General features: G+C 42.6%; 1 protein-coding gene across 6 annotated transcripts in view; it reads right to left on the bottom strand.

The window, feature by feature from the left end:
• Nucleotides 1-3,138: 3,138 nt before the first annotated feature.
• HAVCR1 (hepatitis A virus cellular receptor 1) overlaps nucleotides 3,139-26,278 on the bottom strand; it is a 32,127-nt gene continuing 8,987 nt past the window's right edge. For 3 of the 6 annotated variants that reach the window (XM_038005618.2, XM_073010558.1, XM_073010556.1), the window contains exons 5-9: nucleotides 23,527-23,634; nucleotides 17,181-17,236; nucleotides 11,864-11,978; nucleotides 7,217-7,250; nucleotides 3,139-3,800 (exon numbers count right to left, since the gene is read on the bottom strand). In XM_038005618.2, the coding sequence (XP_037861546.2) occupies nucleotides 3,656-3,800; nucleotides 7,217-7,250; nucleotides 11,864-11,978; nucleotides 17,181-17,236; nucleotides 23,527-23,634 (458 nt within the window). In that variant the 3' untranslated portion in view covers nucleotides 3,139-3,655. The remainder of the gene's footprint in view (nucleotides 3,801-7,216; nucleotides 7,251-11,863; nucleotides 11,979-17,180; nucleotides 17,237-23,526; nucleotides 23,635-26,278) is intronic. The other 3 variants (XM_073010559.1, XM_073010560.1, XM_073010557.1) reach the window with 1 other exon arrangement.

Raw genomic sequence — 26,278 nt, 5'->3', positions numbered from 1 at the left:
AGTTCATTCACTAAATTCCTCCCCTTTCTTCCTTCTTACCTATTCTCCCTCTCACTTGACAATTTTTTTCTACAGTATATGACAATAGCCAAATTACCCAGGATCAACCGTTTCAAAAAAGAAATGTTATTTTAAAAGATACCATACAGCAAGAGACTTATAGGTGTAACACCACTGAAATTATTTACTAAACCCTGGCCGGGCACGGTGACTCACACCTGCAATTCCAATACTTTGGGAGGCTGAGGCAGGCAGATCACTTGAGGTCAGGAGTTCAAGACCACCCTGGCCAACATGGTGGAACTCTGTCTCTACTAAAAATACAAAAATTAAGTGGACATGGTGGCTATCCCAGCTACTCAGGAGGCTGAGGCAGGAGAATTGCTTGAGCCCGGGAGGCGGAGGTTGCAGTGAGCCAAGATTGTGCCACTACACTCTAGCCTGGATGACAGAGCCAGATTCTGTCTCAAAAGAAAAAAAAAAAATTATTTACCAAGCTGTGTTTTCGTAGTGTTTTTTAATTCTCCAAACTGCTTCAGTATCTGTAGTGTATTTTACATTTCAAAGACTTCTCACATGTAACATTTCATTGGAATTACCACTGTATGTCATAGTTGATATGGAAATTATTACATCTAACAGATGAAGAAAATGTAGACATAAAGAACCTTTCGCTCTAATGTCATCCAGTGTAACTGCTAAGAGTTAGGATTAGACTTAAATCCTATTCCTAATTCTGTATACTACCCTAAACTCCTAAGCCCCCATACATTGTACTTCACAGAATGCTACTAGTCACTGTGCTCATGCGTTCCAACAAGTTTTGGAAATGTTGTGTTAAGCAAAGCTAACCAGATTCCCGGAGTCTTTATCATGCATCATAAATCCCCAGGAAGGATCCAGAGAATAGAGCAGGTGCCATAAAGTTAAAAGCCCCACACCTGCCAGCCAGGTAACAAAGGTGAGCATGCAGTAAGGACTTGGGGATTAGAGGGCCATCTAGTGGGGCCCTGGTCACATAGCAATCCAGTCCAATCTTGCCAGGTCTTTCCAGAGAAGCTACAAATCTTGACTTTAATTTTCAAATCTCCAGTTTTGTGCATGTTGCCTTAAATTTGAGGGGAAAAAAAAGACACTACAGTTTAAAAAATATATATAAAATTTTTGACCAGATCAGGCCAGCCACATTTGGGAAAACTGAAATACCATACATCACTATCTTATTTGCCCACAGAATTTTCCTTCAAAGGACCTATAATTTCCTAGAACAATAACAGTGTCAAAAATATTGCCTCTGACTGGGCACGGTGGCTGATGCCTGTAATCCCAACACTTTTGGGAGGCCAAGGTGGGTGGCTCACCTGAGGTCAGGAGTTGGAGGCCAGCCTGGCCAATATGGTGAAACCCCGTCTCTACTAAAAATAAAAAAATAAGCCGGGCATGGTGGTGGGCATCTGTAATCCCAGCTACTCAGGAGGCTGAGGCAGGAGAATCACTTGAACCTGGGAGGCAGAGGTTGCCGTGAGCTAAGATTGCACCATTGCATTTCAGCCTGGGTGACAAGAACAAAACTCCATCTCAAAAAAACAGAAACAAAAAGTTTCCTCTGAAAGCAAGTATCCTGTTGTCCCAGACAACTATGGTATGGGTAGCTCTGAACCTCAACCACGAATTATTTCAGAGTTTACTCAAACTGAAATTGAAATTAATACCCAGCCTTAACTATTCATGTAGAAATGGGTTTTTTTCTGACAAATCTAGCCCTTGCAAATCTATACTTTTGTTTTGTTTTGTTTTGTTTTGTTTTGTTTTAAGATGGAGTTTTGCTCCTGTTGCCCAGGCTGGATGCAGTGGCACTATCTCAGTTCACCACAACCTCCACCTCCCGTGTTCAAGTGATTCTCCTGCCTCAGCCTCCCAAGTAGCTGTGATTACAGGCATGCACCACCGTGCCCGGCTAATTTTGTATTTCTAGTAGAGACGGGGTTTCTCCATGTTGGTCAGGCTGGTTTCGAACTCCCATCCTCTGGTGATCCACCTGCCTCAGCCTTCCAAAGTGTTGGGATTACAGGTGTGAGCTACCATGGCTGGCCGGCAAATATATACTTCTAAACAATTATACTGGTTTAGTATAATTTTTTTTATATTGTTTTTTATATTGACTAAAGATACCCTTACAATAAGCCTAACTGAATTGTCAAAAAAAAAAAAAAAAAATACAGGAATTGATTAGATATGAGAAAGACACTTTGCCTTTCCAAAACAATTTTATATTTTTTCTTTTCTTAAATTTTTTTCGTAATAGAGAGGGGGTCTTGCTATGTTGCCCAGGCTGGTCTCAAACTTCTGGGCTCAAGCTATCTGCCCACCTTGGCTTCCCAAAGTGCTGGGATTACAGGAATGAGCCACGGCACTAGCCTCCAAAACAATTTTAAACATAAAAGTGGTTTGGAGACTATTTAAAATTTGGGTCAAAACTAGTGGGTTTCAAACACTTGTATCTGCAATGTAACTTGTAAGGCAGAAAAGGCAGCCCTTTCCCCACTCCAGCCTTTTTTTTTTTGCTTTTATTTCTGACCTTCTTGGTTCTAAAAATTTGTTCAGAAAGCCTGGTGGTTGTTTAAATGCTTAGCACTGTGACACACATGTGATAAAAATTGCATAAATGGGCTGGGCATGGTGGCTCATGCCTGTAATCCCAGCACTTTGGAAGGCCAAGGCGGCTGGATCGCCTGAGGTCAGGAGTTCGAGATCATTCTGGCCAACATGGTGAAACCCTGTCTCTACTAAAAAAAATACAAAAAATTAGCTGAGCATAGTGGCGAACACCTATAATCCCAGCTACTCGTGAGGCTGAGGCAAGAGAATCGCTTGAACCCGGGAGATGGACGTTACAGTGAGCCAAGATTTCGCCATTGCACTGCAGCCTGGGCAACAAGAGCAAAGCTTCATCTAAAAAAAAAAAAAAAATTGCATTAATGTGTTGAATCACCTGGCAAATGATTTTCTTTCCCTGGTGTCTACGTGTTCCATACTATTGTTGCCTCTTTTAACTGGTAAAATAGCTACTCCAATTCAGAGATCCAGTACTTAATGCATCACATGTCCAGAGTCATGAAAAAACAGCCATACCTGTTAGGGTGAATTAAACTCACTTTATTTCCCCATGGAGGCAATTAAAACCCATGATTTGAAACCTTTGGAAAACACAGGAAATGCAACATTTGGAAGTATCATATAGAAACAAGAGATTATCATGTAATGCTTCCAAATGAAGTCTCACATCGGATTTGCTGATTTTTAAGACAGATTTCCCTCTTCTGCACAGCTTTGATGGCCAAGACAGAAGTTCATTTGCTATGTTTCCAGTGACTATTCTCTCTGATGGATACAGGATTTATGGGGTCTAAAGAGAACATACAATTCTAAAGTGTTCATGTTTGACAGAGAACTCTACAATGATCAGAAGGATTGATTGAACCTGTTTTAGCACAAAAAATTAGGACTACATTAATGATGAGGCTGACTATACACAGTTTGGAGCAAGAGAGTTACTCTACCCAGTGTCACTGACATGTTGGAAGGCCAGATGAAACTGAAACAGAAAAATTGTCTTGGAGTCTCAAAGACGTCCGATATGTTCAGTCTTCTGCAGTCATGGGCGTAAACTCTCAAAGAGCACCACTGGGTCTTGGTTCATGGCATAAAGATTATTCTCAATGTAGATATTGTCTTCTGCGTGGACTTCCTTTTTAACTGCATTTTGCAAAGTTTTAAATTGATGGTTGCTAAATGAAACACTGTAGAAAGAGTTGTTGAAGAATAACATGAGTAAGAAAAAAAAAAAGCAGACCACTTCTCACATATGAGCTGCACTTTTGTTTATGATCAGGCAATATCAGGTATTCGAGACTATAGGAGCCCGATTCACACAAAGAATAAAATAAATAGTGCTTTTCTAGAGTTGTAAAAAGTGGGGCTCTTATTATTAAGTTGAAGAAAAGTCTGTTTAATAAGCAGTTAGATAGACAACCTAAGAATTGAAAAACTCAGACTGGTCTCTTTGAAACTCACATAATAGAATACAAAAATGGAAAATCTAAAAATACAGAGCTGTGACATCAAACTAAGTGGCTGAATCAAGATGCACATTTTCAAATGTGGCTAAGAATTGGGTGACTGGTGTTTTTCCAACTGTGGCTTGTGATCCTTTAGAGAGGGTTGTTAATCTACTTAGCAATCTACATCCTATATTCAAGATAAAAACAGAATAGAGAAACATTGCATATAGTTAAATTGTACTGTTTCACAAGTGTACACTGGATCATAGTGTTAAAAATCTTCCTGTGCTGGGTGCAGTAGCTCATGCCTCTAATCCCAGCACTTTGGGAGGCCATGGCAGGAGGATCCCTTGAGGCCAGGAGCTTAAGGCCAGCGTGAGCAACATAGCGAGGCTCCATGTCTACGAAAATTTTTTTTAATTAGCCAGATGTGGTGGCTTGTGCCTATAATCCTGGCTACTCGGGAGGCTGAGACAGGAGAATCACTTAAACCCAGGAGATGGAGGTTGCAATGAGCCGAGATCACACCACTGCACTCCAGCCTGGGCAACAGAATGAGACTCTGTCTCAAAAAAAGAAATCAGTAGAAAGAGTGGAAATACAAGTGAGGGAAGAATGTGGACTTAATTTTAACTTATGTGTAGCGTTTTGATGTAACTGTTTATTTTTATATAGTATATTTGTATATAGTGACTATTTGTTAACAAAGCCTGCCCCCAAAATATGGACCTTGTCTTCATTCAGCTGCAGATGAAACACATGTCCACACATTTAAAGAACTGTGAAAAACAAAGCTCCACTGTGGTCCCTCAACAGGTCAGTCATCCATGTGTGAAGACACTTAGTTTAAGTGTCAATGAACTCAAATGACTCAGTGTGATAGAACTGCCGAGAAGATAATGTTATGAGGAAATGTTCATAATTTGTTAGTGTGGGTTTTGTTTTTTTCGTTTCGTTTTTCTTTTTTTTTTTTTTTTTTTTTTTTTGCTTTTTTAATACTTTACACATTTCTCTGTCATTCCAGAAATATTTATGAGCATGGATTCCTGAGACTGAGTCCTTTATATGCTATGTGATGTGACCTTAGACGTCACTCAATATTTCTGAAACTGTTTTCCAATCTGTAAAATGAGAATAGTGCCTCTCTCACAGTTTATTGCTGTAAAGGGCTTGATTGCAATAACAAAAGTCGATATATATGAAGCACTTACAATATGCCGGGCACTGTTCAGACAGGTTCTGTGGATTGGCTTGGGTAATTAACTCAGACTCAGGAAAGTCTGTGTACAAACATCCAGTGAAGGAGACCTAGGCTTAATAGATGGAAGCCTAAGTAAGAGGGATGGGATTCTGAATTAAAGAAAGTCCTTGCTTAAATCTCAACCTGTACCAAAGGAAGCAGGCTGGATGGCTTTAGAACTAGGTAGTTGTCTCCTACCATTACAGGCAATGGGGCAGATGGCCTCGGGGCATAGTTGCAGTAAAGGGTATTTAAATTGTAACTGGTGCCGGGCGCAGTGGCTCATGCCTGTAATCCCAGCACTTTGGGAGGCCAAGGTAAACAGGTCACCTGGGGTGAGGAGTTCCAAGACCAGCCTGATTAACATGGCAAAACCCCGTCTCTACTAAAAATACAAAAATTAGCCGGGCATGGTGGCAGGTGCCTGTGATCCCAGCTACTCAGCAGGCTAAGGCTGGAGAATTGCTTAAATTCAAGAGGTGGAGGTTGCAGATCGCACCATTGCACTCCAGCCTGGGCATCTCAAAAAAAAAAAAAAAAAAAAAAAAAAAGTAACTGGGCAGCAGGATAGACTGAAAGGTCTTTTTTTTTTTTTTTTGGAGACGGAGTCTCGCTCTGTCGCCCAGGCTGGAGTGCAGTGGCCGGATCTCAGCTCACTGCAAGCTCCACCTCCCAGGTTTACACCATTCTCCTGCCTCAGCCTCCCAAGTAGCTGGGACTATAGGCGCCTGCCACCTCGCCCGGCTAGTTTTTTGTATTTTTTAGTAGAGACGGGGTTTCATCGTGTTAGCCAGGATGGTCTCGATCTCCTGACCTTGTGATCCGCCCGTCTCGGCCTCCCAAAGTGCTGGGATTACAGGCTTGAGCCACCGCGCCCGGCCTGAAAGGTCTTTAAAAGCAAATTCAAGTGCCTGCAAGGCTAGACAGCTAATATAGATCAGTGGAGCAGGCTGGGTAGGGAGCAGCAGGGAATGATGGAAGCTATAGAAAACTGGAGGCACTTGCCCTACCTCAGTACCTTTGCACTCACTGCTCCTGCAGCCAGGAGTATCTTCCTCCAAATTAGCTGCCTTTCCTGGTACTCAAACAGGCCCTTATCCTGTTCTATAGTCCCCAGGCTGTTTATCTGTAAGGACGTAAAAGAACCATGCTTATTTGCTTACATGGTTTTTGTCTGTTTTATTCATCTCTTTGGAATATGATAGTCAATAAACACTCAGTAAGACAAAGCATTGAATATGGTGAAACCCCATCTCTATTAAAAATACGAAAAAATGGCCGGGTGCGGTGGCTCATACCTGTAATCCCAGCACTTTGGGAGGCCGAGGCAGGCAGATCACCAGAGGTCAGGAGTTTGAAACCAGCCTGACCAACATGGAGAAACCCCGTCTCTACTAAAAATACAAAATTAGCCGGGTGTGGTGGTGCATGCCTGTAATCCCAGCTACTCGGGAGACTGAGGCAGGAGAATCACTTGAACCCAGGAGGCAGAGGTTGTGGTGAGCCGAGATGGTGCCATTGCACTCCAGCCTGGGCAACAAGACCGAAACTTGGTCTCAAAAAAAAAAAAAAGAAAAAAAAAAGACAAAGCATTAAATGAAATAAAAGAGCAAACTAAAGCAACAACTCATTCAATGTTTAGTCCCGTCGAGCAAATCTTGCAATTTAGTTATCTTGCCCTATGGGGTTTGCTTAGGACTGAGATGCTCCGTCTGTACCAGCTATGTCACAACTCCAGGGAAATACACAAAGCTACAAATATCACTGGAAGGTGTAAATAATAGAATTGCTCATTAAAGTAGACCATCAGGATCCAAGGTATATGATGGAGAGTTTAAGAGAGAGACAGAAATCTGTTTTTATTTTACCAGAATAGGAACCTCAAAAGTATTGATAGAAATACTTTCAAGCTTACCTTAGTTGTTGAATCTCCTTTTTGAAGAAATACTCTAAATTACAGGGGTGGGGAGAGAGGAGTTGAAGAGAAAATTAAACATCTCAGCAAGAGTTTATAATATTTTTTCAATCAAGTGTATTATTTCTGTTATTACTTGGATTTTTCCCTGGTACCTTGAGGTATCTCCTTCCCATGTCCCTTTTGATTCTGTAGGACCCATTGTTTGATTCTGTAGGACCCAAACAAGCCATTTACTGTCCAGTATCTCAATTTCATTAATGCTTTGGTGTATTCATCCGCATATCCTCCCTAACTTTAACGCAATTCTTAAATTATCTTTCATTTTTAAAAAATGAATAAGTCCAAGATCCTTCTGATAGGCTGCTAAACAACAGGCATCGACCAAGATTTGTTTCAGATGAACTGGGTCACAAGGCCATATGCTTTAAAAGTCACCTCTATCAAAGGATACCTTTGCAAGAGTTTGTACTACCAATCATCTGTCTCCTAAAGAAGGAAATAATGAGTTATTTTTGCTTAAGGAGGAAAGCACATTTTGAGGTCATTAGGGTTCAGAATACAAAACCCTCAAACAGGCTTCTTTGGACTTCAAAGTGAGAGTACCTGAGGAGGAGCATATGCAGGGAAGGGCTTTCTCTGAAGCTCCCCTCTCTAGCTAAAGGCCAGATCCTCCAGAAGATACTCTGTTGTTGCAAATCCTTTCCCCAGATATCTCATCAATGGTGGCAGGGTTGGGGGGGATGGGGGAGGAGAATTGATGCACATCACAGGAAGACTAGAGCTGACAACACATCCAGAGTCCAGAGGAATTTGTCCTGCCCTATAGTCTGTTCTTTGGGCCCATTCATCTCCCCTAAAAATCATTTACTCTTCCTCTAAAATTGCCCACATCCATCACTTTTCTCTCCCCTAAGAAAAGGGTATTTAAGGCCGGGTGCAGTGGCTCATGCCTATAATCCCAGCACTTTGGGAGGTGGAGGCAGGTGGATCACGATGTCAGGAGTTCAAGACCAGCCTGACCAACATGGTGAAACCCCATCTCTACTAAAAATACAAAAATGATCTGGGAGTGGTGGCATGCGCCAGTAATCCCACCTACTCAGGAGGCTGAGGCAGGAGAATTGCTTGAACTCGGGAGGCAGAGACTGCAGTGAGCTTGAAGAGGGCCAGTCCCTCTACACCTGTGGGTATTTCTCATCAGGAGGGATGAGAGACTGAGAAAAGAAATAAGACGGGCTGGGCGCGGTGGCTCAAGCCTGTAATCCCAGCACTTTGGGAGGCCGAGACGGGTGGATCATGAGGTCAGGAGATCGAGACCATCCTGGCTAACACGGTGAAACCCCGTCTCCACTAAAAAATACAAAAAATTAGCCGGGCGAAGTGGTGGGCGCCTGTAGTACCAGCTACTCGGGAGGCTGAGGCAGGAGAATGGCGTGAACCCGGGAGGCGGAGCTTGCAGTGAGCTGAGATCCGGCCACTGCACTCCAGCCTGGGCGACAGAGTGAGACTCTGTCTCAGAAAAAAAAAAAAAAAAAAAAGAAATAAGACACAAAGTATGGAGAAAGAACAGTGGGCCCAGGGGACCGGCACTCAGCATACGGAGGACACACGCTGACACTAGTCTCTGAGTTCTCTCAGAATTTATTGATCACTATCTCTACTATCTCAGTGAGGGGGACGTGGCAGGACTATAGGGTAATAGTGGGGAGAGGGTCAGCAGGAAAACATGTGAGCAAAGGTCTCTGTGTCATAAATAAGTTTAAGGAAAAGTGCTGTGCCTTGATGTGCACATAGGCCAGTTTGACTTTACACAAGCATCTCAGTGCAGTAAAGAGCAGTATTGCCACCAGCATGTCTCACCTCCAGCCATAAGGCGGTTTTCTCCTATCTCAGTAAACAGAATGTATGATGGGGTTTTACATCGAGACATTCCATTCCCAGGAATGAGCAGGAGACAGATGCCTTCCTCTTATCTCAAATGCAAAGAGGCCTTCCTCTTTCACTAATCCTCCTCAGCACAAACCATTTATGGTTGTCGGGCTGGGGGACGGTCAGGTCTTTCCCTTCCCACGAGGCCATATCTCAGGCTGTCTCAGTGGAGGGAAACCTTGGACAATACCCAGGCTTTCTTGGGCAGAGGTCCCTGTGGCCTTCCGCATTGCATTGTGTCCCTGGGTACTCGAGACTGGAGAATGGCGATGACTTTTACCAAGCATACTGCCTGCAAACACGTGTTTAACAAAGCACATCCTGCACAGCCCTAAATCCATTAAACCTTGAGTCAACGCAGCACATGTTTCTGCGAGCACAGGGTTAGGGTTAGGGTTACAGATTAACAGCATCTCAAGGCAGAAGAATTTTTATTAGTACAGAACAAAACGGAGTTTCTTATGTCTTCTTTCTACACAGACACAGTAACAGTCTGATCTCTCTTTCTTTCCCCCACAGAACTGAGATCACACCACTGCACTCCAGCCTGTGTGACAGAGTGAGAGACTCTGTCTCAAAAAACAGGAAAGAAAAGGGTATTTAAGCTCCAGTCATCTGGCCCTTTCTTCCATCTCATATTTTGTGTGGCTTCTGTACACATACTAAATATGTATTCCTTTTCTCCTGTTAATCTCCTAATAATCAATTTTTTACAGTGTACTCAAGTACTTTCAGAGGGAAAGTTTGAACTTCCCTGAAAGGTATTTTACCCAATTTCTAAATAATCACTTTGACTACCCAAGCTCCAAAATAATTATGTAAAAACTTCCTCAAATTTGTCAAACATACTCTTAATTTTCTGATTGTCCTCTGCCCAGATCCATGAACTAGATCAGTTATGGCTTCAAATACCACATCTTGCAAAACAGCTAACTAGGGTTCTTTTACCGGAGGCAGGTTATACTGAGACAAACACACACACACAATCAGCAGAAGGGAGACGTGAAGACATGAAGTGGTTGCTTTTTGAAAATTTTTGTTTTACTGTTCTAGTCTTTGTCTTGCTATCAGTTTCCCCTCCCAATGTCTCATGTGCCTCTTCTGCTAAATAAGTGTTGTAAAATTTTAACAATATCACCCCCACAGTGACAAAAATTAGATCTTGTAGGGTGGAGAGACTAAATCTTATATATCACAATGGTGTGTTGACTGCCAGATCTCAACACTACCCAATAAACTCCTATTTCTTGATACAGTTGGCCCTCGATAGCCACAGGTTTGGCATCCTCAGTTTCAACCACTCACAAATTAAAAACTTAAAAAAAAAACAAACAATAAAAATAATACACAACCATAATAATACAGATAAAAACAATACAATATAACAACTATTTACCTGACATTTACCTCGTATATTAGGTGTTCTAAGTAATCTAGAGAAGATTTAAAGTATATTGGAGAAAGTGAGTAGGCTATGTGCAAATACTATACCATTTTATAAGGGACTTGAGCATCTGCAGATTTTGGAATCGAGGAGCTCTGGAACCAATCCCCCAGTGGTACTGAGGAACATCTGTATTGAATTTTTCTTGGCCTGGCATTGTGACTCATGCCTGTAATCCTAGCACTTTGGGAGGCCAAGGCATGTGGATCACCTGAGGTCAGGAGTTTGAGACCAGCCTAGCCAACATGGCAAAACCCCGTCTCTATTAAAAATACAAAAATTCGGCCGGGGGCCGTGACTCACGCCTGTAAACACAGCACTTTGGGAGGCCGATGTGGGCGGATCACGAGGTAAGGAGATCGAGACCATCGTGACTAACACAGTGAAACCCCGTCTCTACTAAAAAATACAAAAAATTAGCCAGGCGTGGTGGCAGGCGCCTGTAGTCCCAACTACTTGGGAGGCAGAGGCAGGAGGTAGACGTTGCAGTGAGCCAAGATCGTGCCATTGCACTACAGCCTGTGAGACAAGAGAGAAACTCTGTCTCAAAAAAATTCTTATAGAATTAAATTTTTTCCATAGGGGAATATTAATTGAAAAATAAGTTTAAAAAACAGTGGTTTTAAGTGAAAACTCTACTAGAATGTAAGTTCCATGAGACTTATAAAGATTTATGGCAAAAGGATCTTTCTAACTACGATTACAGTTTAAGATTGCTGTGCCCTTGTCGTGTGCCAGGAACCATTCTCAGTGCTTTTTCTTCTTGTTCTTTTCCTTTTATTTTAGAGACAATGTCTCACTATGTTGTCCAGGCTGGTTTTGAATTCCTGGGCTCAAGCAATCCTCCTGCCTCAGCCTCCCAAAATGCTGGGATTACAGACATGAGCCACTGGTCCCGGCTGGTGTTTTTTTTTTGTTTTTTTTTTCACATTTTTTTAAAAGAGATGGGGTCCCACCATGTTGCCCAGGCTAGTCTTGAACTCCTGGGCTCAACCAATCCTCCTGCCTCACTCAGCCTCCCAAGTAGCTAGGATTACAGGCATACGACCTCCCATTCTTAGTGCTTTGTAGGTCCAAATGCATTTAAACTTCATTTGCCTTCCCCCTTGAGGTAGATGGTATTACCATGTGCCTTTTACAAATGAGGATTTGGGGACAAAGGGAAGTCGTGTGAAATCAAAATCACATGGCTTATGAAACTAGTGAACCCAGGCAAATTGGCTGTACATCCCTTGCTCTAGTCCCTTAGGAACAATCTTGAAATGACTTACTTTTGGCAATGACGACACCCAAAACAGCAAGAAGCACCAAGACAGAAATACAGACTCCAGCATAGATTCCTTCAGTGGTGTTGACCATCTGTGGACTATGTTCTGGGGACAATTGCTAAGGAAACAACAACAGATCAAAAAAGCATCTTGTTAGAAAATTATGAAGAGAAAACGTTTCCCAGAATCACTTACCCAGCCGTATTTACCTGTATTGGTGCTTGGGGACTTCTGGAACATAAGGGTAAGACCAAATGATCTGAGTTTATAACCCTATGGTGAAAATCTAGGACAATCTGAAATTCAAAACATATTTTACAATGATGGGGGTTTTCTCTAGCTTGCTTGAGGTCGTATTTACATAGGTGCACACATTTGTCAAAACTAAAACTATATGCTTAAAATGGGTTTGTATGTAAATTTTTTAATTTACTGTTTTGAAAGTCAATAGGTTATTTCCATAAATACATCCTTTTGTGATATTAAAAAGAAACAATGTCGGGCGTGGTGGCTTATGTCTGTAATCCCAGCACTTTGGGAGCCCAGGCAGGTGGATCACCTGAGGTCAGGTGTTCAAGACCAGCCTGGGCAACATGGTGAAACCCCATCTCTACTAAAAATACAAAAATTAGCTGGGCGTGGTGGTGCGTGCCTGTAATCCCAGCTACTTGGGAGGCTGAGGCAGGAAAAATTGCTTGAACCCAGGAGGCAGAGGTTGCAATAAGCCAAGATTTCGCCACTGCACTCCAGCCTGGGCAACAGAGTGATGTGATGTTATCTTAATGTGCTCAGTTATTGAATTTTGTCCTTGATTATAGTCCTTACTTGTCTTTTTACCTGTAATTGAAGATTCTGTCTCTGTCTATATAAATAGATTTGAGAGTAGGTGCACACAGACATGGCTATGATTAACAATTCAATGCTATACAATCATGCAGAAATGTAGAATTGTCTAAGTCTTCTGGTGCCTATCACAAGACATCATTACCTCCTGGAATAGGGCTGAAATGTGCCAGGTGTCATGCTAGTCCCCCTTTCATGGCTTAGTTCTAATCCTAAAGAGAGTCTACTGGGTAGGTATTTTAATAGAAGGAAAGGGGAGAATCTGAGTGAAGGCCAAGGCTTCTCATTTATAAAAGCTTAATCTCTGGAGTTAGAATCCCAGGTCTTGGCCAGGCACGGTGGCTCACGCCTGTAATCCCAGCACTTTGGGAGGCCGAGGCGGGCGGATCACGAGGTCAGGAGATCGAGACCATCCTAGCTAACCTGGTGAAACCCCCTCTCTACTAAAAATATAAAAAATTAGCTGGGCGTGGTGGCAGGCGCCTATAGTCCCAGCTACTTGGGCAGCTGAGGCAGGAGAATGGCGTGAACCTGGGAAGCAGAGCTTGCAGTGAGCCAAGATGGCCACTGTACTCCAGCCTGGGCGACAGAGCGAGACTCCGTCTCAACAACAACAACAAAAAGAATCCCAGGTCCTCTACTTAGTCACTATGTGCCCATGGACAAGCTGTTTAGCCTCTCTGGACCTATTTCTATATCTAGCAACAGTAGATTCAATAGGGTTCTTTGCAAGGGTACTTTTAGGTACTTCCTGGTAAACACTATGAATATAGTGGAGTAACAGCATTTGAGCCATGCTTGCTTAGAAGTGGCATAGTCAGTGTCTGGGAGTGCAAAACTGCATTGTTATTACTTTACCTATGGGGTGGGAGGGAAATGTAATGTGCGTAGATGGAGAATGGGGTTTCAAGAGGCAGGATTTGTTTTCAGTTTTTAATTATAATACACAAATACTGCATGCTCATTTTAGAATGTACAGCTAAGCATAAAAAAGGAAAACTAAGAAAACCATAACCAGGTCAGGGACAGTGGCTCACACCCATAATCCCAGCACTTTGGGAGGCTAAGGCAGGAAGATAGCCTGAGCCCAGGAGTTTGAGACCAGTTTGGTAAGACCCTGTCTCCAGAAAAAAATAAAATTAGCCAGGCGTGGTGATGCATGCCTGTGGTCCCAGCTACTTGGGAGGCTTGTGGTGGGAGGATCACTTGAGCCTGCGAGGATGAGTCTGTAGTGAGCTGTGATCGTGCCACTGCACTCCAGCCTGGGCAATGGAGTGAGACTCTGTCTCGAATAAATAAATAAACCATAACTTTAACATCCAGAAATGAGCACTTTTGCCATTTTGCTTTATATACTTTTCTAGAATTTTATCCTTCTAGGATTTTTTCTTAACAGAAATAATTACTATATTCTATATGAACTATAGTACATCATAATTGTATCCTATTTCAAAAGTTGCTTCTTTCATTTAATAATGTGTTATAACCAACATATTATAACATGCTATAACCTATGTCAGTAAATGCACTGCAATGACTACGTTCTTATGCTCTGTCGCCCAGGCTGGAGTGCAGTGGTGCGATCTCGGCTCACTGCAATCTCCAACTCCCAGGTTGAAGTGATTCTCCTGCCTCAGCCTCCCAAGTAGCTGGGATTACAGGTGCCTGCCACCACACCCAGCTAATTTTTCTATTTTTAGTAGAGATGAGGTTTCACCATGTTGGTCAGGCTGGTCTGGAACTCCTGACCTCAGGTGATCCACCTGCCTCAGCCTCCCAAAGTGCTGGAATTACCATGCCTTGCCAATGACTACATTCTTTATGCCAATACATGGACGTGCTTAACTAAGTAATCTCTTACTATTAAACATTTAGGTTGTTTATAACATTTTCATGATTATAAATATTAACAATGAACATTCTCCTCATACATTTTTATATATTAGTTCAATGTTTTCCTTAAGATAGAGCCCAGGAAGATGACCTACTGGGTCAAAATGTATTCTGCATGTTTTCAAGATACCTGGGAGAAGACATCTTGACATCTTCAGTCAAGGCACAGAAAGCCCAAGTTTCTGCTACTGCCAACCTTGAACCTGCCTCTCAATTGTTTTCCCTTGCTTCTAAACAGAACTATTCTGTAGGTAACTGAGACCAAGATTAACCCCACTATTCTGAGGGGTTTTTTAAATCCAGCACAAGTCTAGCTATATGTCAACACATTAAACATGTACATCGTGGCAGTTCTGATATTTCGCCAGTATGTCGGATCAGTCAGTGCATGCCATACAAGTTGCTAAATTTTTAAATGTTACTCCTATGTAGTGGCATTCACAATGTCACTAAGGTATATAGCATAAGGTCATTTGGCTCTACACTAAATAGCCCCGCTTTGGGCCGGGCGCGGTGGCTCAAGCCTGTAATCCCAGCACTTTGGGAGGCCGAGACGGGTGGATCACCAGGTCAGGAGATCGAGACCATCCTGGCTAACACGGTGAAACCCCGTCTCTACTAAAAAATACAAAAAACTACCCGGGTGAGGTGGCGGGCGTGTGTAGTCCCAGCTACTCCGGAGCCTGAGGCAGGAGAATGGCGTGAACCTGGGAGGCGGAGCTTGCAGTGAGCCGAGATTCGGCCACTGCACTCCAGCCTGGGCGACAGAGCGAGACTCCGTCTCAAAAAAAAAAAAAAAAAAAAAAATTGCCCCGCTTTGATCATTTTGAATTTTTTATACAATGATCATGATCGGAAAGATTATTCTCGGGCCAGGTGTGGTGGCTCATGCCTGTAATCCCAGCACTTTGGGAGGCCGAGGCAGGCAGATCACTTGAGGTCAGGAGTTTGAGACCAGCCTGGCCAATATGGTGAAACCCCATCTCTACTAAAAATACAAAAATTAGTTGGGTGTGGTGGTGCGTGCCTGTAACCCAAGCTACTTGGGAGGCTGAGGCACAAGAATCACTTGAACACGGGAGGTGGAGGTTGCAGTAAGCTGAGACTGAGAAACTGCACTCCAGCTTGGGTGATGAAAGTGAAACCCTGTCTCAAAAAAAAAAAAACCTCAGAAGGATTATTCTCATAACCTCAGGCTTTTTTTGTTTGTTGCTTCAAAAAGTTACTTGCACCAATTAAAAGGCAGGTTGTTTCTTACAGGAGCCAAAAGAAAAGATCTCATTAATAAATCTATCTAACTTACACGGACGCAGAAGACATTGATGAGTATCATAAGACTAGATCCCTTAAATTTTTCTCAAGTTCACTGAGGAAAAAAGTATGGGAACATTTTACAGAATCAAAGTTATTATTTAGAATTTTGTTATCTTAAAAAGTCATCCTGGGCCGGGCATGGTGGCTCACGTCTGTAATCCCAGCACTTGTGGGAGGCCGAGGCGGGAGGATCACTTGAGATCAGAAGTTCAAGACCAGCCTGGTCAACATGGCGAAACCTCATCTCTACTAAAAACACAAAAATTAGCCAGATATGATCGTGGGCGCCTGTCATCCCAGCTACTTGGAAGCCTGAGGCAGGAGAATCACTTGCACCCAAGAGGAAGAGGTTGCAGTGAGCTGGGATGGCGCCAGTGCACTCCAGTCTGGGTGACAGAGCAAGACTCTGTCTCAAAAAAAAAAAAAGAAAAGAAAAAAAGAAAGAAAAAAAAAGTCATCCCATGGGGAGGTTTTTGTATAGAAAAAAATCAATAGAAGTTTAAAATTTCTACATAAAACAGTCATTAGGTAGGGGAAATATATTAGGGAATAAACATGTTAGTTTCACTTACATTTTACTTTTGTTTGGGGTGGCCTCTACTCCACCCCATCAAAGCATGCTGTTTCCCTATGGATAACTGAATTCCTCCTTGGTGTGTTATCTTAACTTGTTCTCCTTAAATTAGCTCATTCGGCCCCGGCATGGTGGTTCATGCCTGTAATTCCAGCACTTTGGGAGGCCGAGATAGGTAGATTGCCTGAGGTCAGGAGTTTGAGAGCAGCCTGGCCAACATGGTGAAACCCCATCTCTACTAAAAATACAAAAATTAGCCGGGCGTGGTGGTGTGCGCCTGTAGTCCCAGCTACTCGGGAGGCCGAGGCAGGAGAATTGCTTGAACCCAGGAGGCGGAGGTTGCAGTGAGCCAAGACCGTGCCACTGCACTCCAGCCTAGGAGACAGTGATGCTCTGTCTCAAAAAATTCTTTCTTCCCCTATTTTTGCCCAGCAGAAAGTGTATGTACTATGTATCTAAGTACGCTATTCAGTAACATATGGCTCTTTGGGCATCCCTAACAAACTGGGTCGCCTAAATGAACTTTTCAAATTAAAGCATCCTATTTAAGAGTCAAATTATTTTCTTCGTCTTTTTTTTAATAAGAAAAAAAAAAATCTGTGGGTTAGTCTTACAGAAATAGTCTTTAAATGTAACTTGCTTCCAGGGAGATATACAACTGAATCTGGCTAATCAAATAGGGGCGAATATGCTTACAGTTTGATTGTTATTCCAAAGGCCATCTGAAGACTCTGTCACGGTGTCACTCCCATCTACTCAACAAGAAGGAAATTTAATTAGAATTACAAAAAATAGTGAATTTTCACTGCAGACACTAAATATATTCACATTGCCTTCTGGTGATGAAAAGTTGAATGATAATATGATCAAATGCTACAGGCATTGCAAGAGTCATACCAAGTTATTAATGTTGTATTAATTTCTCCTGGAAAGTTGTATTTCTTAACTTTTCTGTCACAGGCTCTTTGAAAATTGACTCTTTTTTTTTTTCTTTATTAAAAAAATAATGCATGTGTACACAAACTGTATCTACTATTTTAGGGTAATCACAGAAGCCCATTCATGGAACCAGGTTAAGAATGCCATTTAAAGGCAATCAATACTTTTATGCTATCTAAACAGCTATAAATGAATGGTCAGAGGCATGTACATCCAAAACCAGAACCACCCTCATCAGAATGGACATCATATTGGTTTTACGTTCAGAATGAGTAAAATATGCCATCATATCAAAAACAGGTGGCATATAACTCCTGTGTTGTTGCCAATGTGCTTATGCTTTGATCTAGAAGTGCTTTCGAAAATATATCAGCCACCAGATCAATGCATATTATGCCATATGAGGATTAAGATTTTATGTAATATATAAGATACACTTCTCTTAGAGTTGAAATTTAAAAATTTCAACATGTTTTAAAATATCTGCTTTGTAATAGACAGTACATTCTCAGCCAGGCACGGGTGGCTCATGCTTATAAACCCAAGTCTTTTGGGAGTCCAAGGCAGGTGGATCACTTGAGGTCAGGAGATCAAGACCAGCCTGGCCAACATGGTGAAACCCCATTTCTACCAAATATACAAAAACTTAGCCAGGCATGGTGGCACATGCCTGTAGACCCAGCTACTCAGATGGCTGAGGTAGGAGAATCCCTGAACCTCGGAGGCAGAGGTTTCAGTGAGCCAAGTTGGCACCACTGCACTCCAGGCTGGGCAACAGAGTGAGACCCTGTCCCAGAAAAAGAGTGTATTCTGTTGGCCTTCCTAGACAACTATAGGTCCAGTTCAGAACTGTCTTCTTACTGAGCATATACCATGTAGTGAACACTTTACATTCTACCAGCCAGTTAGTTCCTTAATTGCATTTTTGTGGATGAAGAAACACACAGGAAATGGTTAAATGATGATTTCTAATTAAGTGACAAGAGCCTCTGCTGATAACCTACACACACATTGCACTTCCATCAAATGGAAATACTTAGGTCTATGAAATTCTGTAACTGGTGACAATGCTATAGTTATACATGAATAAACTTGGACTAATATCTCCCCAAAATTTACATTACTGTGTTTACATTTTACTGCTTCTGAGGCTTCCTAGGAAGCCAAAGGCAAGGCCAGGCTCAGTGGCTGAGGCCTGTAATCCCCGCACTTAGGGAGGCTGAGGCAGGCAGATCACTTAAGGTCAGGAGTTCAAGACCAGCCTGGCCAACATGGAGAAACCCCATCTCTACTAAAAATATAAAAAAGTAGCCAGCATGATGGTGCACGTCTATAATTCCAGCTACTTGGGAGGCTGAGACACAAGAATTGCTTGAACTCAGGGGGTGGAGATTGCAGTGAGCCAAGATTATGCCACTGCACTCCAGCCTGGGCAACAGAGCGAGACTGAGAAAGAAAGAAGGAAAGAAAGACAGAAGGAAAGAAAGGAAATGAAAGGAAAGGAAAGGAAAGGAAAGGAAAGGAAAGGAAAGGAAAGGAAAGGAAAGGGAGAGAGAGACAGATGTAGGTTTATGCAATATATAGAATCTCAGCTCTGTGACTGGTATTATGACCTTAAGTAACAGTTTCAGGAAGAGGATGGGGTGATGCAGAAAAACAGCATGGACCGGAGTCAGATAAAATTTGAGTTTAATGCTGACAATGTCTATAGCAATGTAACTTTGATACTCAAAGTCCTTTTCATACACACAGGTATGTATGTATGTATGTATGTATGTATGTATAGGTATATAAAGGGGTGTGTGTGTATGTGTGTATACAGTAGTGCCCCCTTACCCACAGGGCATATGTTCCAAGACCCTCAAGTAGATGCATGAAACCAAGAATAGTACCAAACCCTACAGATACCATGTTTTTCCTATATATACATACCTAGGATAAAGTTCAATTTACAAATTAGGCACAGAAAGAGATTAACAACAAATAAATAATATAATAGAACAATTATAGAAATAAACTGTAATAAAATCTATGGGAATTTAGTCTCTCTCAAAATATCTTAGTAGTTTAGGAACATGGTTAACTGCTACAGAAAAGCAAAACTGCAGATAAGGGGAAAACTACTATATATACATATTTCTAGCTAGAGTACGCATGAACTACAACCTATTAATAGTACACAGCCCATCAAGTTGTTACAATTAAATTAGATGATGCATGTAAAGTGGTTGGCACTAAGCTATTATTATTATATAATGGGAAGAGGAGTGGGAAGAGGGGAGGGATAGATATTATGCAATGCAATTTCCAAATATCATATACTCTCTAATCATCCAAAGAGGAATGTTCAACAATTTTCTTGTGGGCACAAAACTAGTAACTCGTAGCTGAAATGGAAGTTGTGTGTTTCCAAAGCAGATTTATAGGGCCTCCTCAATCTGGCAAAAGCATTAAATATGGCCTGCCTTGAAAGAATTAAACAAGATAATATATCCATTTCCTGGCACATCCATCTGTCAAAGGTGGGTAGTGGGCCATATGACAGCTCCATTCCTTTCCAGACCTAATATTCCTTGCTTCCATGAGGCTTTAGGCAACTGAAGGCCAACTCAGGCACAGTAAGAACTTGGCCCATGAGCCTTGGATACACGGCCAAAATGGCAGCAGCCACACAAATCCCGGTGATACAGCTGCTCCACTGTCTGTTCCACCCTGGAAAACTCTACCTTGACAGGTTTCACTGACATGGTATTTCAGAGAATGATTCCCCGCTCCTACTTTCTTCCTCCTTACACTCTCAAAGAGTGGGGTGCAGTTGCTCCTACTGCTGTTACCTTGTATTTTTATCTATTTTCATTTTGTTTTTGTGCCTGGAAACAGTTTGCGCTAAGGATTACACTTTCAAAATGCAATGTCACCATTATCTAATCCCAACTGAATGAGTCCCTATGTGAATCACACTGCAGGTCCATTTTAAATTAACCAGCTACCAGGAATGATTGGCAAAAAAGGTAGGCCATGCAGGCTGGGGAGCAGCTGCCTACAGATTGGCAACTGCTGAGTACAATGAGTCATACACACAAGGAGGCCTGCAAGGCATGACCTTGCTTGGATGCCACACAAGGGCACAGAGCCAGCTCAGCATCACAGAGGAACTCAGCACAGGGCACTCCCAGAACTTACCATTAAGGGGAACAAGGAGAGTTAGCTGGGAAAGATGACAGGTTTCAGCATCACCTTTCTCCATTACAGGGAAAGACAGGTCAATTCTACACTTCCAAGGAGCAGAGACTCTAAGAGGCCTGTTCAGACTTGGAAGAATAGTAAGGATTGCTTGGAGCAGAGTAGCAGGATCTCAGAGGGGCATACCTCTCTGATGTTGGTGTGGGTGTCCTCAACCCATCTGTCTGAGTCTGTTCAGGCTGCTATGATAAGATAGCTTAGATTGGGTAATTTAAACAGAAATTTATTGCTTACAGTTCTGGAGGCTGGGTAGTCCAAGATCAAGGCACAGGCTGATTACTCAATCTAGTGAGGGTCCTCTTCCCTGTAGATGGTGTCTTCTATTTGTTCGCATAACGGGGAGGGAGCAAACAAGCTCCCTTGGGCCTCCTTTTGTTTAATTAATTTATTTATTTTTTCTCTACCATCAAGAAAATGTACCTTCAGCCTTTTATAAGAGCACTGATTCCATTCATGAAGGCAGGACTCTCATGACATAATCATGCTCCGAAGGCCCCAGTTCTTAAGACTTGCATTGGGAATTAGCTATCAACATGAATTTAAGGGTGTAGTGTTATGAGATTATATACAGATAGATAGATGTCCGTGCACAGTTCCTGGCTCATAACTCCCATATCCCTAATTACAGTCTTTTGTTATAATAAGTAGGTTTGACCTTAGGAAACAATCTTTGACTTTCTCCTGCTCTCCTTTCACCTGACAAGGCACAACTTTAATTTCCCCTGCCTTTCTGATTGTGGATCATAAGATACTTCCCAGAGAGAGTCCTTCCCTGTGCCCCTGGGGGATGGAATGTTGATGTCTTGAAGTTCCATAAAAACCCAAAAGGGCTGGGTGTGCTGGTTCACACCTGTAATCTCAGCACTTTGGGAGGCTGAGGTGGGCAGATCACCTGAGGTCAGGAGTTCAAGACTAGCCTGGACAACATGATGAAACCCCATCTCTACTAAAAATACAAAATTAGCCAGGTGTGATGGTGCATGCCTGTAATACCAGCTACTTGGAAGGCTGAAGCAGGAGAATCGCTTGAACTTGGGAGCAGAGGTTGTGGTGAGCCGAGATCGTACCACTGCACTCCAGCCTGGGTGATGACAGAGCAAGACTCCGTCTCGAAAAAAAGAAAGATAAAAGAAGACTAGGTTTGGAGAGCTTCCAGATAGCTAAACACTTGGAGGTTACTAGAAGGTAGAGTTCCCAAGGAAGGGCATGGAACCCTTTCCCATGTACCTTGTTCTGTGCATCTCATCATCTGTATCCTTTGCAATATCCTTTACAATAATCTGGTAAACATAAGTGTTTCCCTGAGTTCTGGAAGCCACTCCAGGAAATTAATAGAACCCAAAGAGAGGGTTGTGGGAACCCCGACTTGAAATGAGGCCAGAAGTTCCAGAGGCCCGAACTTGTAACTGGTGTGTGCGGTGAGGGTGGGAGGGGGAGTCTTGGGGACTGAGCCCCTAACCTGTGGGATCTGACCCTCTCTCCGGGTAGATAGTGTGAGAATTGAATTGAACACACAGCCGGTGTCCACTGCTTGGTGTATGGGGAAAAAACTCCACACATTCAGTCACGGAAGTCTTCACCTGAGTTGATGATTGTTGTTGAGGTGGTGTGAGAACAGAGAGAAAACCCAGTTTGGGACTTTTCCCTTAATAGCGAGGACACAAACTTTCAAATCATAGCACCATCTGAGAATGCTCATGTAAATATAAATCTGATGAGTCAGCAGAAGCCTCCTGGTACTTTTTAAGGTCTGGGACTTGTCAGAAGCACAGGGTCTGGTGTTTGAGCTAAACACCAGAGGGCTGGATCTAACTGTTTTAAGGCCCTGGCCCAAGGAATCAAGTCAAAATAATATATTCGGATTCAAGACTGGTTGATCTGATTTCTAAAAACAAAGTAATATGCCTGTGGATGTTTCCAAATCACATAAGCTGCCTGTGCCAGTCAGGCATTTGGATTCTTGACGTTCTAAGGAATAATAATAATAGCTGCTATTAGATTTATCACTTACCCCCTGTAACTATGTCGCAAATCTTTCATCCCATTTGATTCTCACAAGCATTCTGCAAGATCATGGTATTACATCCTTTTTACAAATGACAAAACAGCTGGGCATGGTGGCTCATGCCTATAATACCAGCACTTTAGGAGGACAAGGCAAGCGGGTTTCTTGAGCTGGGGAGTTTGAGACCAGCCTGGTCAACATGGTAAAACCCCCTCTCTCCTGAAAATACAAAATTAGCCGGGCATGGTGGTGCATACCTGTAATCCCAGCTACTTGGGAGGCTGAGGCAGGAGAATGGGTTGAACTCAGGAGGCGGAGGTTGCAGTGAACCAAGATGGCGCCACTGTACTCCAGTCTGGGCGACAGAGCGAGACTCAGTCTCAAAAAAAAAAAAAAAAAAAGGGCGGGGTGCGGTGGCTCACGCTTGTAATCCCAGCACTTTGGGAGGTGGAGGCGGGTGGATCACGAGGTCAGGATATCAAGACCATCCTGACTAACATGGTGAAACCCCGTCTCTACTAAAAATACAAAAAAATTACAGCTACTCGGGAGCCTGAGGCAGGAGAATGGCATGAACCCGGGAGGCGGAGCTTGCAGTGAGCCGAGATCGCGCCACTGCACTCCAGCCTGGGCAACAATGCAAGACTCCATCTCAGGAAAAAAGAAAAACCGCACACACAAATGACAAAACATTCAGAAAGGGTGGATATTTGTACAAGTCAAAGGACCCGTCTGTGTGGCTGGTATTGGCACTCAAGTCAGATCAGTCATATTCCAGAGCATGCGCTCTCAACAAAGTCAACGGTTATCAAGGTTTGAATGATCCCAGCTGTTCAGGAAAGAGAACGCAGTTACCTGTTGTGTAAGAGTACAATGGTGAGCTGGTGGGTTGTGTCCTTGTTGCTCCCAGCAGTGTCACAGGGTGGGTTTCTGCTGGCTGAGCTGAAGATGGTGAAGTGGCTACTGGAATGAAAGGAATGGAAGAATGGTTCCATTTGTGGAGGAAAATGTGCACCCCAAGAAAAATAAAGAACAAAACTAGAATCAGGAATTACCATCACCTTTCCACAGGCCCTTCTCCTGGCCTTCCACAGTGGGCATGCAGGGCTCCTACCCACCCACTTCTCAACCTTTCGGCTCCTCTTAGAAATGTATTCCAAGATGGCCTTCAGGCATTGCCCTGCTGTCTAGTTATTTCATTAACACAAGGAAATGCGATCTAGATAATGTTCTAGCTAGTCTTATCAATATAAGATTATCTCACACTTTCTATACCCCCAGGTTCTCTCTAAATACACAAAGCCAACAACAGGGCATTTTATGCAGAACACCCAATTAAGCTTTTATTTTATTCATACAAGTATTTCACTTTCAGAAAACGGCGGGGGCGGTGGGGGGGGGAGCTTGGGAATTTGCACTAACATGCTCTAACCCATTCACAACAGCCCCATTCTAGATTTCCTGGCCTTACTGAAGTTCAATTATCCACACATCCAGTAACTAACAGAACAGATACAATATTAATTCCTTGAGGTCTCTTAAAGCTGACAATATTGCCCAATGTCAGCCTTGGTAATGATTTGCAACCCTAAAGGTAAGGTTCCTGGCAGACCCTGACCCCAGCTCCTTCCGCATCTGCATTCTAGTCATTCCTTTAGGGGTGATTTCCTGTGTTTTCTGACTCATCTTCCACTTCTCACTGGAAAGCTTCCATTAGGAATTCTCCAGCATAGGGCTACATTCCCCTTTCCTTTCCTGAAATCTCTCTTTTATTTCCTATCAGATATCTCACCTTATTTGCAAAGTTGATCACTTGCCTCTTTACAAAGCATTTACATGATTCCCTTCTCTTAGAGCACCACAGAAATTTAGAGTCAATTAGTGACAGTGACTGGACGAATTCCAAAACCTGGGCTTTCCTTATTGCCTCTCACTGGTCTGTTTCTCCTTCCCCACCACAGTCTCCATAACTTTACTTTTCAACATCACTCTTTCTCCTGTTCTCGACTGTTTTCCTGTGTTCCTCTAGTGCTCAAACCTGTAAGAGGATGTGGCTCTCTTTCGGAACAAAAACCAGAATAACACAGGAGAGTCATGTGGTCAGTCTGTACCCAGTTGAGTTCTGTGCAAAAGACCTCTTTAGCTTAACTTCTTTCCTAAGTTTGGGTCTTTATGGCATCTTTCTTTTCTCCGCTGCTCCTACAACCATACATACAATCGTTCCATGGATGTTTTAGGCAGCGAGCAGGTACTAGGGACACTGAGCAGGGAGGATTGGATGCAAAGATAAATGTCCCTGCATTCCATTTGCTCCAGGGTTCTCTCATTCTTGGACTGTAATGTTCAACTCACGCAAACTCTTTAGAAAACTATCCAGATAAGAAAAAGCTCAATTGATACCATCCTCCAGGTTATAGCCATAAAAACCAACTCTTAGGAGAAAGGCAACTTTCTCCCAAATCTCGGCTTTAAATGAAGTCAATGACTTGGGGATGTTCTCCAAAACAAGTCCACTAATCCATCCACCTTAGCAGACACAAGCTAAAAGTGAAATCAACATTGAGAAAGTCGACTGCCTGGAGCAAAACTGTTTTTCTTACAAACTTTATGGCTCTAAAAATCCAAGCTATGACTTAACGAACACCCTCTCTTCCAAACTGAGCTACTAGCCCAATCCTTCAGATCCCTCCTAGTTAAATACACACACAATTCAATGAGAGTCAAGGGAAATCAATATGTTCCATCAGATTTTTCCAGCTAAGAGGTTGTGACATTTGTTACTCCTCAGAATCCAGAGCCACCCTAAGGGGTCAATGGGTTTTTGAGGGCTTTGAGAATCTCCACTAAAAGTTATCTTTTAAATCCCAGAAATGGAAGATTTGAACCTATACTTGTCCTCAGAATGACAAGCTATTTCCCCACCTATAAGTCAAGTTATCCTCCATTTATATTAAATCTAATGTCTTATTTACAGGGAATTTGAAGTATCAACTATATGGCCTGAACTGAAAAAAAATAAACATGTACATTCGAAATCCCTGAAGCCCTTAAATCCAATGTTACTTTTTCCTAAGTATAAATTGCACCTTCTGCAATTTCCACTGTACATAAATAAGTTAAAGGACCTTTGAAGTAAAGATGTGTAAGTCATTGACTGCCCTGAAAAAACAGCATGGTTGTTTAAGGGTTTTTTTGTTTGTTTGTTTGTTTGTTTTCAGTAAAAATGTTAGATCAGGGCAAACTCATCCAAACATAAAACTCAGTGCTCATAATAGGAGGCATGATCCAGTAGTTAAAAGTACTGGCCCCAGTTCAAGCTAACAGAGAGCAAAACCTGACTCAACAACTTTGTATCTGTGTAAATTTATTTTTTCTTTCTCTTTTCTTTCTTTTTCACTCTGTTACCCAGGCTAGAGAGTGCAGTGGTGCCATCATGGCTCACTGCAGCCTTGACCTCCTGGCCCCAAGCGATTCCTCCACCTCAGCCTCCCAAGTAGCTGGGACTAGAGGTATGCACCACCATGCAGAGACAGGGTCTCACTATGTTGCCCAGGCTGGTTTTGAACTCCTGGACTAAAATTATAGTCATGAGCCACCGCACCTGGCT

Source organism: Chlorocebus sabaeus, chromosome 23 (genome assembly GCF_047675955.1).
Source record: "Chlorocebus sabaeus isolate Y175 chromosome 23, mChlSab1.0.hap1, whole genome shotgun sequence".
NCBI classification, from domain to species: Eukaryota; Metazoa; Chordata; class Mammalia; order Primates; family Cercopithecidae; genus Chlorocebus; species Chlorocebus sabaeus.
Note: the sequence above shows the minus strand (reverse complement) of the source record. Positions and strands in the feature narration are given on the sequence as shown.